Source organism: Cinclus cinclus, chromosome 2, assembly GCF_963662255.1.
Source record: "Cinclus cinclus chromosome 2, bCinCin1.1, whole genome shotgun sequence".
NCBI classification, from domain to species: Eukaryota; Metazoa; Chordata; class Aves; order Passeriformes; family Cinclidae; genus Cinclus; species Cinclus cinclus.
This window is the reverse complement of record NC_085047.1, coordinates 93,701,725-93,714,040: the sequence shown is the minus strand read 5'-3', so window position 1 is coordinate 93,714,040 and position 12,316 is coordinate 93,701,725. Positions and strand designations below refer to the sequence as shown.

At 39.0% G+C, this 12,316-nt stretch overlaps 1 protein-coding gene across 1 annotated transcript in view; it reads right to left on the bottom strand.

The window, feature by feature from the left end:
- COL4A1 (collagen type IV alpha 1 chain) overlaps positions 1–9,065 on the bottom strand; it is a 67,467-nt gene extending 58,402 nt beyond the window's left edge. The window contains exons 1-2 of the mRNA XM_062514963.1: positions 8,994–9,065; positions 8,703–8,753 (exon numbers count right to left, since the gene is read on the bottom strand). Coding sequence (XP_062370947.1) covers positions 8,703–8,753; positions 8,994–9,065 — 123 coding nt within the window. The remainder of the gene's footprint in view (positions 1–8,702; positions 8,754–8,993) is intronic.
- Between the last annotated feature and the right edge of the window lie 3,251 nt (positions 9,066–12,316).

Sequence of the window (12,316 nt, the reverse complement as noted above, 5' to 3'; positions counted from 1 at the left end):
AATATATATTTTTGTAATACCTCCAGGGTTGCTCATCCTAAGCCCATAAAGTTAAAAAAGATGCAATGATTATTAACAATAATAAAACCAAGTATCTTTCTTATTTTGACATTGTAGATAATGTCAGTATCCTTGTCACTAAGCGTCAACCAGAAGTTGGTGTATTGCTCAGCAGGTGGCTTTTAGGTTTTCCTAACAAAAAAAAAAAAAAAAAAAAAAAGCCAAGGACATGTGAAGAGGCCGGTCGGAATAAATGACATCCCTAATGTCTGACTGCCACCCAGAGGACCCCGCGGGGAAGTGACACAGCCTGGCACAGGCTCCTGGGACACTGCCAGTCCCCAGCACAGCCTTTCCCTCGAGCCCCTGTCTCTCCTGCTCTTCCTCAAAGCTGATGGAGCCCAGTGACACACGGCGGGCAAAGGCAGCTTTGCTATCTAAAGCTTATAGTCTGGAGAATATAGTCTGGAGAATTTCGCAAACACTCTATTTTCCCTTTTTTTTTTTTTGTTTTTTTTAAAATGAGGGAAACACTGTCACTCAGTTCTCCTGCCTCGACACTGATTTCACTGTATTTTATACCTAGAACTTCCTACAGAGGTCCTTTTATAGGAATTTCACGGGGGTCGTCCTTGCTGGATTTCCAGCCTCTATTTCCACACTTTCAGACAGAAATGAAGTTTGAGTTGAGGTGCTGGGATCACGTCCTTTATTCACTGTCCCATTAAAGGTGCAGCAATACAGATGGAGGCTGCGCTGCCTTCTCTTCTTTGCTCGCTATTCGAGCCTTTGGTATTCCTCCCTTTTTTTCACCTAAGGACTGACATTGGAGCCAGAAGGCATTTTAGACTGCTCCTCTGTACTAGAGTCGCCCCCTCCATCACCACCACTTAAAACCATTTCTTTTGCAGTTCTGCATTGTCTTTCAGTCTTTGCTTGACATTCGAGCCAACTAACAAAATTAAAGGTTACCAAACCCCCTCAAGTCTTTTTTCTGCTAACTAGCCATGAAATGCTTTTGTTGCATCTGTTTAGTCAGTGAGAAAAGAGAGAGAACACCCCATTTGATGCTAGGGACTGTGCTCACTCACTCAGCTCAGTACACTGTGCACACTGAACTTTGACACAAGCCTTGGTGAGAATTATTTTTGTTGGCATATCAATACATTTTCAAATGTTCCAGCTGAACTTCGGTGGAAGCTGTCACATGCTTTCTTTAAGAGCTACAAAATTTATGGGTACATTTTGCCTTTCTAATCATTGTTAAATATTCTAAGAGATATAAACATGATTTTCCAGACAGGCATCAAAGTTTCTTTTCTCTTGGTTTTACCTTGATTTTGTGTTTATTTTGCTGTTAAAGATTATATTAGAGAACACTTTATCTATTACTGAAAGCTAGTAATTATTTTCATAATTTAACTTTCTTTGCTCTGTTATCGATAGCTCAATTAACTATTCTGTAGCCCTTTTTCAGGTGTTAGAATTACTTGAAGAGAAATGTAAATCCTCTTCAACATCTCCTAAATATGGTTTCCCAACTGTTTTTACTCCTATTGTGATATTCAACTTCTTTTATGGCTAAACTAAATATGTTCTCCAGCAGGCTAGAAACTTCCCTGTGTGATAAAGTACTCCCCTATCACTCCTTTAAGAGCTGCTTCAGGTTTCCTCTTTGAAAATCCCATGCTTCTACTGTTCTGTCTCCTTCCAGGCATATAATGTCACAAGCTTTGCTATTGCTTCTGCTGAAAGTGGTTTTGAGAACTTTGTATAAAATTTGGCTTTTTACCCTTCCTTAATGAAATCCAAACTTTGAGAAAACCCAGATCTGCTTTTCTGAAGGCCGACATCATATGGCCAGATGTTTTCAGTGACTAATCTAAGTTATGACCTTTCTCTGAAAGCATAGGTCTAAAATCTGAAATAAGAAGTAGCTGAGAGGAAGGAAGAAAACAACTAATTACCATGAGATATGAGATTAAAACAAACAAAAACCACCAACTTCCCAAACCACTTTTTGCTCTTGGTTAGAAAGACTAGAGAGTGATTTAAGAAGACTATCATATACCATATTACTATGGTTCCCTAGATATAATTATATACACCCAGGTCACTTCTTGTGAATATTGCTATAGAGAAAATGTACACAGAGACTGATTATTAAGTGCATCAAGGATTAAATTCTTGTTGGGAACTGACATATTACAGAACTGTGTATATTAATGTCTGTCTTGGTCTGAGATCCCCAGCAAATAAAATATAAATTGAAGAGCAGAATGATTTAAAGAGACTTAAAGGGTTCACAAAATGCAGCTACTGCTGTACCCCAGAATTTGCTAAGACCCCAGACTCCTAAGTTACACCCACAAACCCCCTCAGCATCACAGAGTTTTAGTGGGCAATTCGACCAGATACTGAAAAACTGTGCATCAGGACAAAAGTTTTGTAACCGGTATCTAGTCAGTAGATATCTGTATGGACATAATTTTAAATTTGGGAAGATTTCAAGCTATGCACAGATATTGCACAGGCACTGGGCTTCTCTGCTTCCCAAATGTGAAGATTTCAGAGAAGCAGAGATCTTACACATCTTTTCATATCTTACGCTGATTCACACTGGGGAAACTTGACTGACTTCATTGGAGGCTCATATACTTCAGATCAAGCTAAGGCCCTGCAACCCTTCAAGAAACCATAATGAAGGCATACACTAACAGTTGTGCAAATTTAAAATCAAGCACTGTGAGCTTGTTTTATTCCATGAAGAATAGAGCCTGAGCTCATTGTGCCAGTACCCTTATAACCTAAGATAATGCATCTAGCAACAGCTGCTTAAAAGGTCATATTGTACCAAATTAAATATTACTTTGTGAATACCTTCAGAAGTCAGCTATGAAAACTAAATATGAGCATGTCTCGGCACCTAATACTACTGCTTTTATAGCCCTCTTTCCATGGAGATAAATTGATCAGTGTAATCCACTGGTTTGGATTAATCAAAGATACCCACTGTACTGAGTGCAAAATCATCTTTTAATATGGAAAATGTTGTCAGAGACAATTGGGACAAATGGTTCCTATAACTATTTAAAACTAAGAAAAGCTGATGGTTTCAGATGCCACTTAGAAGTTTGGTCTGACAGCTGGGAAAGAGTAGGAAATTTTTCAACATTTAGCATATCACAGCCAATATTATTCAAATTTGTTTTTTGTTCTTTTGGTCTTTTGTTTTTTCAAGAATAGCAGCTGTCTTCATGAAACATGATGTTCTTTTAACCTGATTTGAATTAAAAAGACTATTTTTCTGAGTAAAGGATAAATCAATAAAAATATACTTCTGGCAAAGTGTGACAATTGTGACAACATCCTGGCTTTTAAAAATATTTATGAATGACAAGCTTCCCTGTAGAACATCAGATCTGCAGTGATCAGTATCTTTGCTTATTTTATTACTGTCTTCTGAGTCTGCCCTTTCAGGCATAATTAGATGATTTCATATTTTCTATTAGCCCTTTCCAGACTGCAGACAAATTCTTGCTTCCCACATTGCCTGCCACCCCTCTTTCCAACTTTACGGCCAGCTCCAGAGTGCATTATTTGGTTGTGGTTTCCTTATTGTCCCCAGTTCATGGTCTTTCCAACTCAGGCATAAACTGGTGCTGGACACACAAAGTTCCTACAGCAGCCACTTTTTTAAAATCACGGAGTCACTAGGTTGGAAAAGACCTTTAAGATAATTTAGTCCAAACCATGCCCTAACATCTCAACTAAACCATGACACCAAGTGCCACATCCAGTCTTTATTTAAACACATCCAGGGATGGTGACTCCACTACCTCCCTACCTCCCTCACTAATAGGCAGACTATTCCATTACTTTTTCCCTCTTTCCATAAAAAACTTTTTTCTAATATCCAACCTATATTTCCCTTGGTGCAGCTTAAGACTGTGTCCTCCTGTGTTCTCAGGGGACTTAAATAGGAACACTGAGCAGTGGTTAATAAAATCAAGCAGTGTCAATGAAAAGTGATTAAAAAAATTATCATTCTTGATTTTTAAAAGGCTAATAAAGGTTGACTATGAAAAGCACAGATCTAATGATTACTGATTTGCTCAACTAAAGAAACGGACTTGTTGCCTCTGAAACATGTTCAAGGAAACTCAAAGTACTTAATAGTGATCTTCTCACTGACTGCCAGGGCTTCTCTACAAAAAGGAGGTTTATAGTGTGTTAAATCATCAATATTAGAAATATTTTTGTTCTATCTTTTGATATGTAAGATGACAAAAAACCCTCAAAGGTCATACCAGTTTCATAAACCTTAAAAAAATACAGGGACACAGTCCATTGCAACAGTCAACTCTTCACTGCACTGAGCAAAGGGAGAAGCACAATACCCTGCAGACACCAAAACCATCTGTGATTTTTAAGGCTGGAGGAGTGTGCAGGAGAGAAAACACTGGTCTCTGCTCCTGTTGATGGAGAACTCCAGAGATGTCCCACTGACTCTCAGTCTAGTTCAGAGCTACCTGGCTTCCAGATCCAAAATACCTCAAGCAAAGCCAGTCTGTGTACTTCTGCATTATGGTCAACCCACACAGGGAAGATGCACCCATCAAGACAAACAGAGAATTAAAAGTTATGTAGGTATAATAATACTAATATAGTCTCAGAATTAGGGAAAAAAATATATGCCAAAATAAAATTATTTGCTCAAGTTTTCATGCTTTCAAACAATAAAAATGTGAAAACCAGCAGTTACATTGAGTAAATTCTATTCTTATCTTCTATTTAGCAAAGATTTTTTTTTTAATTGCAATACTTCATGGTCAATGACAAAAGCATGTCTGATATTCTTGTTGACTTCAACCTTCAGTAGTTAATGCTGAGACAGTGAAATCATCATAAAATGCTTATACTAAAGAATGAGGATTTATACTTCAGTGCATTCTAACTGATAAGTATAAGAAGATTAATCATTCTGTATTACTTAGAGCTAGGTTCCAGTGTTACCTCCCTTAACACGTTTCTGGTGCAGAGCAAAAGTAGTGCTAATGGCCATGAATGAGAGAAGGAACATTTCTAGAAAGAAGTCAATCCATGGAGAATTTTACTCATCTCTGTGCAGTCTCTGTTCTGAATGGCAATTAAATGCTTAACATGTTTTTGTGCACACACTAACAGCTAGCACTTCTTATCTCGACAGCTGCTTGAAATTGTTCTCAAAATCTAGGTAGGAATAAAAAAGAAAATATTGCTTCAGTCTTCTTCTGAATAGCTCAATAAAATGCAGGCAAGCATTCAGAACTCTAATCACTTTAAACAGATCTCACACTTCAGTGAGGTTTAAGAGAACAGTAAAGTTATTATGCAGAAAGCCAAATAAAAAGCATAAGACGTAATAAATGAAGATGTTTTAGGTTAATGTCTCTAATGGAAAACAGTAAGGAATTATTTATTATTTTAGCAATATTGTGTTTTTCTAAAATTTCTGCACCTTTTGTTTGGCAAATATGTGATATTTGACATTTTATAGCTTAAAACAACAGCTTGATGTTCAGTGTAATAATAAAGGCTTTATAGGATAAGGGCCATCTCTTGCAATAACACTCACTTTCTGAATTTTCTGAAAGGGATGAAAACCCTTAAAGTTTGTCAATTATATGCCCTTGATAACATATGAGTCATGTTAAAGGAGTATGGCATAGAAATGCAATTTTCATGGAAACAGTCTTATGAGAGAACATATTAAATGTACTCTAAACATGGCCATCATCTTGGTGAAATTATTCTCAAAGGAGAGAGAAAAATATGGCAATGCAATTTACTCTTCCATGTCTGAAATGCTCTTGGGTACTATTTCATGGGCATTTTGCAGCTTTTAAGTCAAATACCATTTTCAGCACTTTTTCTGATGAGATCATGAATACAATTATTTGGCCAAATGAATTTTAATTAAACCCCAGTCTGGAACTTCTGGCTCTGGAACTTCTTCCCACACTACGGTAGGAAATATCTCTCCAGATGTTAATAATTAAGGCATTAAAGAGTCAAGCCAGCACCCACTTCCGCAGCTCCCAAAGCTCCCATGGCAGTGAAGTGGTGTGGGTGGATTTCTGAAGAGTGTGGGAGGATTGGAAAAGGCCCTTCAGCTTTTGTGCACTTCTGCACGACATGGAAGCCAGATCAAAAGGGTTTCCAGTGTAGGCAGAATGTTGGCTGTGGATGGTGTAGGGTAGAGTGGATATGTGCTCCCACATGAGAAGTGGAGAGCAGATGTTCTCTTATGTGGTCTCCTGGGATACCACAGGAGCTGGGCATGGCAGCCTTCTCCTAGCCTGAATCTTGGCTAGGGGAAGTCTTCCTAATCTGTCCTCTGATTAAGCAATACTCACATAGATTTTTGAAGTAACAGGTACCATTACTGATGTGTGTGTTAACAGGAATCACGTTTAGCAGGGACATGTTTTGAACTCAAATGCATTCATTGGAAACACCACTTACAGAAATATTACAGAGGCAAGCAGAAAGGGTGCTCCCCTTACTTTCCTTCACCAGGTTCTGTCTCCAGGCCTGGGATCAAGTGGCAGGCTGTCCTTATTCTAGACACATGTTAAATATAATGAATCAGGATGAAAAACTACACAGAGCTGAAGGGTAGAGGCAGATATTTTAAAATAAAACTCAGTTTTCTGTTCCTAAGTAAAATCCTAAGTATTTTTGAAACAAAGTTAACGTAATGACCAAGGTTCACATATGTTAAATGCATTCCAAAATACCTTCAAATGCTTTTCTTGACTATTGTTTTCTAGGTATATCTACTCATTCACCTGTCTAGTTGTCTCTAATGTCAGTAACTGCATTTCCTACACAGTCTAAAATTATGTGAATACTTCACTATACATCTGCTTAAAGTCAGAGAAATTTATGATGGAACCCATTAGGAAGAGTGGAGAGTACACTGACACACTGGAATTTAATAAGTCTTGTGTTACTGTGGACTGATATTTTTCTCTCATCAACATTTTTAAACAGCCTACATTAATGTGAGGTAGTTTTGGATTCTAGCATATCAGACAAGCATCTATTTCTTTTAAAGAGAACATTTTGAGACACTGGACTATGTAAATGGAAAATGCCAGCAAGAGCTCTAGCAAACAGACAGAAACACAGCTGGAAATAAATGAAGCATAAGGTTTAATACTATTTATTTCCCCAAGCTATAATTTTTTTTAATTATCTTGTTACAAGACGCTGGCATACTCTATGAACTGAACACTGATGTCTTTCAACAAAAGAGTTATAACATCTCCTTCATTCTACTGTGACTCATTTGTTCTTGTTACTGAACAATAAGATCAAGCTATCAAGGAATAGGTTCAGAGTTTTGAACTTTTCCCAAATCTTTGTGGTATTTGTTTTTAATATATAGATGACTTTCATTAAACAGACATTCATGGGTCGTTAAAAAAAAGGAGACTCCATCTGAATGATGTTTTGGACCTTGACACTTTTGATCTCTATCACAAATTAATCTATGCTCTATTACAAAGAAAATTTTCTTGCTTGGGCCTCCAATTAAGTAATTTACATTCCTAGTTCTGGAATACACCAAAGAAAAGCCACCAGCAGACATTCTTAAATCCATCATCTGTAAATATGCAGCTAATGCCTTTGAGACAACACAGAACACCAGCTGTCTATTTATTTCAAAGAACAAAACAATCCCCAAAACAAAAAGCAAACAACCCCTCCATCTCTTCTAAGTATTCCTTTGGGTGACCTAAATAACTTACCTCGAAAAACATACCCAAAGCAACCACAGGATGATAAAACTGGTTTACATTCATTTATAATGCTAGATGTACACCACATATACACACACAAGAGAACACATCATAGATTAAAATCTCTACAAACAAAACAGGAAGAGAGAAGGAGAGTGATTGAATGTCAACAATATTTACAAAAGCAGGTAATTTACAGGGGGAATTCAAGGAATGCTTAAGTGTGCTATGATTTTTCTTCACTGTTAGTACTTTAAAAGAAGACTTTAAAGTACCTTTTTTGTTTCATACACAAGAAGTTTGGATAACTGAATGGGAACTTTAAAACTCATTTGCAAGGTTCTGTCAGAAGTTTTAAATATTTTTTTCTCGACCTTTTCTTGCAACACTTTCCTGTATCCAAGTTGATCATTAACCTCCCTCTTCCTACTCCAAGTCTTTGCCTCCCAGGTCTAACCCTGGGCAGGGTACATTATGATGCATCACAGCCATCCTGGAGAGCAATCTGCACGGTGTGCTGACAGGAGCATTTCTGAACTGCTTCCTCACTTCCAGAGATGTTCAGGATGTCAAACCTGCTACCCAGTGAAAAGGCCAGAGATGAGGTGAGGGAAAGGTGAAAGTGACAGGTTAGCATCCCACTCAATGGGGCAGGAGAGGACATGGCCATGTTGGGCTGGGGGGGCTTCCCTCCACAGAGGGGGCTTCACCTGCCCCCCACCCCTGGCCCTGCTGCCCTGTGCAGCCACAGACAGAGATGGCTGCTGTTGGAAACCCTGCTGAGGCACATGGCCTGGCCTTGGCAATGCTCCCTGGCAGTGCACTGAACACAATGGCTCACCTGACTCCCTGAAGATTTTATACCCTGTGGTTGAAACAGGCAAGAAAGTGAAATGGACAGAGCTGACCTACCTTTTGCCCTTTTACTCCACTGCAATCGCATTTTCCACAACCGGAACATCCCTGAAAAGAAAACAAATTGAGAATTAAATGTCTGAACTGGGTGGCAGGCAGAACATACTGCAATGAGCCAGGGATGTCAGCAGCACCCCGCTGACTGCAAAGCTGGTCAGTGTGGGGAAGGTTTGCTTAAACCCATACAGTACCATGAGAAAAGTCAGATTAACTGGTGCACAGGTTAAAATCTAACACTTGCTTTGTGTTTCCAAAGACGCTCTTAAGTGCATCTGGGTTACTCTCTACCTTTCCTCCTATGTCATAGGCATAAAGCAACTGGTAAGCAACTCGGCAGTCAATTGCTTTTACTGTTGTCATACCCCTCAGAAACAGACTATGAGGAAAAGAAGTAAAACGTCTGTATCAGTGAATATTCTACCAAAGCACAGGAGATCCTTCAGCAGCGCCTTCAGGCCATTATTCAGATGCAGTCAGGGACAGTACCTCCCCTGAGCCAGCTTTCAGCACAGATGCTGGGCACCTGTCCCTCTACACGTGCAGGCTCCAGTCTACTGGGATCTCAGTACTTCTGGGAAATGAAAAGAAAATGTACCTAATCTGTTTCGAATTTGGAAAACCCCCAATGAGACCAATAAATATTACCCCAGAAAGTCAAATAATACAGTCACATTTTTACTTGGTAAATACATTTTATTTTAAAGTGAAGCAGAAAAATTTTAATACTTAAACAAACAAACAAACAAACAAAAAAAAAGCTGTCCAATAAAACTACAGTGCTATCTCCTGAAAAATTTATTGCTTTTGTTTACCTTTTTTTTATATGGACATCCACTGAATTTGTTTCTTGGAGTAGAATTTTCTCCATACTGACATAAAGCAAAAATAGTTACAATTTTTTATCTTGCACTATTATGGGATTTTGCCATGGCATATTGTATATTCACACAAAGATGAGAATTAACATGATTACAAAGAGTTTTTATCATGTAATGCAGGAAGAGAACTAGATCTGAAAACAGCACCAAGACATGCTGCAGTGCAACTCCAGTAAGGATCAGAAGGGAAAAGTGCCACCCACTGAATAATCAGCTTTGCTCCTTGCAGGACATGATTATGCCTGGAAAAACATTGGGTCTCCCATCACAAGAAGTGACCTGGTGTGACCTCTCTCAGTTTTTCAGGCCTGATGACATCTCAGCTGGAGGACGCATGCTTGCAGCTCATACTTCCTCCTCCAAGATCATGCAGAATGTTATCAGTTTTATCAACACATCCCCTAAATTCAGAAGAAGTCTGTTTTAATTGCGTCTGGGAATGTACTTAACATAAGTCACTGAATCATTAAAAACATCTGTTTTCAAGTTAATCCCTGCATATTTCCTTCAGCCTATTATTTAACATGCACTGTTTTAGGGGAAAAAAAAAAAGTTGTTATTTAAGTATGGCTTTGTTCTCAAATTTAGCATAGCCAGAAGAATGGACTGTGCTTTCGAGTTTCTTTTGGTCCCCACAAAAATGAGTCCATTATATTCAATTTTTCCTGTTTGCTAATGCCTCAGATTAGAATAAACAAAGGCGAGGAAGGTAAGAAGGTACTGAGCACCAGGGAGCACAACTGCACAAGGTCCTGTCTGGGGCAAGGGCTGCAGCCTGCTATGCCAGAAGAGGCACCTGCTCTACAAAACGCTGCCTTTATTTCACAGTAACATCATCTCCTGCTATCACTGACTGCAAGCTCGGCCAGTGGGTGGGAGGTTGGCCAGCGATGACAGCCACAACTGAATAGCATTATCCTCAACTACTAAAATGCATTTAGAATCTGAGCAACGTGGTAGCATTCTGCCTATACTAGGAAGAAGTATGAGGTTTTTCCTCCTGTTTCTCTGGGAAGATGGGAGGGCCAGACTGGAAGAAGTTTGAGGATCAAAGGTCACTTTAAGGAGGTCAAGGGGGCACTTAAGTAATGAGATGCTGGAAGAGAGAAGGATGATTGTAGCAAGTACAGCAATTAAATGAAACTATGCAAATTATTGTTCCTTTCTAAACTTTGGTTTTAAATCATTCTCATGACATGAATAATACACTTAATGAATTCCCACTACATATGACTAGAGATAATGAGACAACAAGAGAGAAATAACTTTGTCCTGTCTCCCAGAAGTCCTCATTGAGACGCCTTCCCCAGAAATTGCATGGAGCTTGGAGCAATCACTGCTGTCCTCCAAGTGCCAAAACAGAGAAGGAACAGTGCTTGGCAGGAAGCAAAATCTGTGGGGGGAGTGGTAGATGAAAAGGTAGGCTCTTTATCCCTTGTCTAGGAGCCAGTTACAGGCTAATGCAAATATTTTGGCCAGGTGCACTGCACCAGGTACCTCCCCTATTTTGCATGGTACACTCGCAATTTACAAATACCCATAGCTTCCTCACACCACAGGCCAGCCTCTCATGTAACATTACAGGACATTAATTGTATCTTAATCCACCCACAAAATATAAGTCTGCCCAGAAGCAGAAGCTTATTTTAGTGATGCAAATTGTTTCATTGCTTGACAAGCATTTCCATTCCATTTCATTCTCCCAGACTGTCTGCAACTGATAAGCTTAGTGAATCATCCTAGTAAATCAGTATTAAACTATAAAAAGATTAAGTCCCTTCAACACGAGGCACACAGAAGTGCTACATGCAGCCTGAGTGTTTGCCTAAAGAACACCTACTTATTTTCTATCACATTAACATAGAGTTCAAAAAAAGTCCTGCCAATGAATGGGCATCCCAGTCTGGACCTGTAGTTTCCATGACCCACATACTGAGCCTTACAAGCCTTACGTCCTGTCAGTGACAGAGCTGAGAAAGCTGCTAAAATTCCCTGCAGCAGACAGAACAAACTCTGCTCTGCAATGCAGCCTGTAAGACATCTGTCAGATCACAGCTACAGACTTGTTGCGTTTTGCCCTGTTTTTTCCACATCCAGCTACTTTCCTGGCATTTGAAGACTACTGCTTGGAACTTGCACAGCACCGATGCGAACAGCCAGATGAGCAGCCCAGGAGGGAGACGACTGCCATATTTGGAAATGCACCATTTCTGGAGGCTACAGACATCTCCAAAAAAATACAAAGGCAGAGTCAGTTCTTGGAAGCTACACTCTCTTACAGAAGTGCATTTCTCAAGACAAAATGTAGTTCTCTTTCCCACAACATCACCTCAGGCTCTGCTTACTGAAACTCAGTTGCTGTGCAGCCACCAGCTGAGGTTCATTGCTTAGGTATCAATCGAGTTCACACTGTAGACTGTAAAGCACAAATGGAAGGTAAAAATTTAATTAACTTCCCCCTGTTTACTCAACTTTATTAATGTTAAAAATCTCGTTCCAGGAAATATAGTCACTTCTGCACAAAATACAGTGTCTTTCAAATCACAGAAAAACCTGTAAACAGATGAATGGTGAGGCTAGCACAGATATCAAAACTCTCAGACGATTCACAAATTACCTAATTCATATCCAATGTGCTTCAAAAAGGTAAAAAATAATCATAATTACTTCATCTTGTGATTAATTCCTTATAAAATGACAATTTCTGTTTAGATGGGATGCTTGAACTGATGT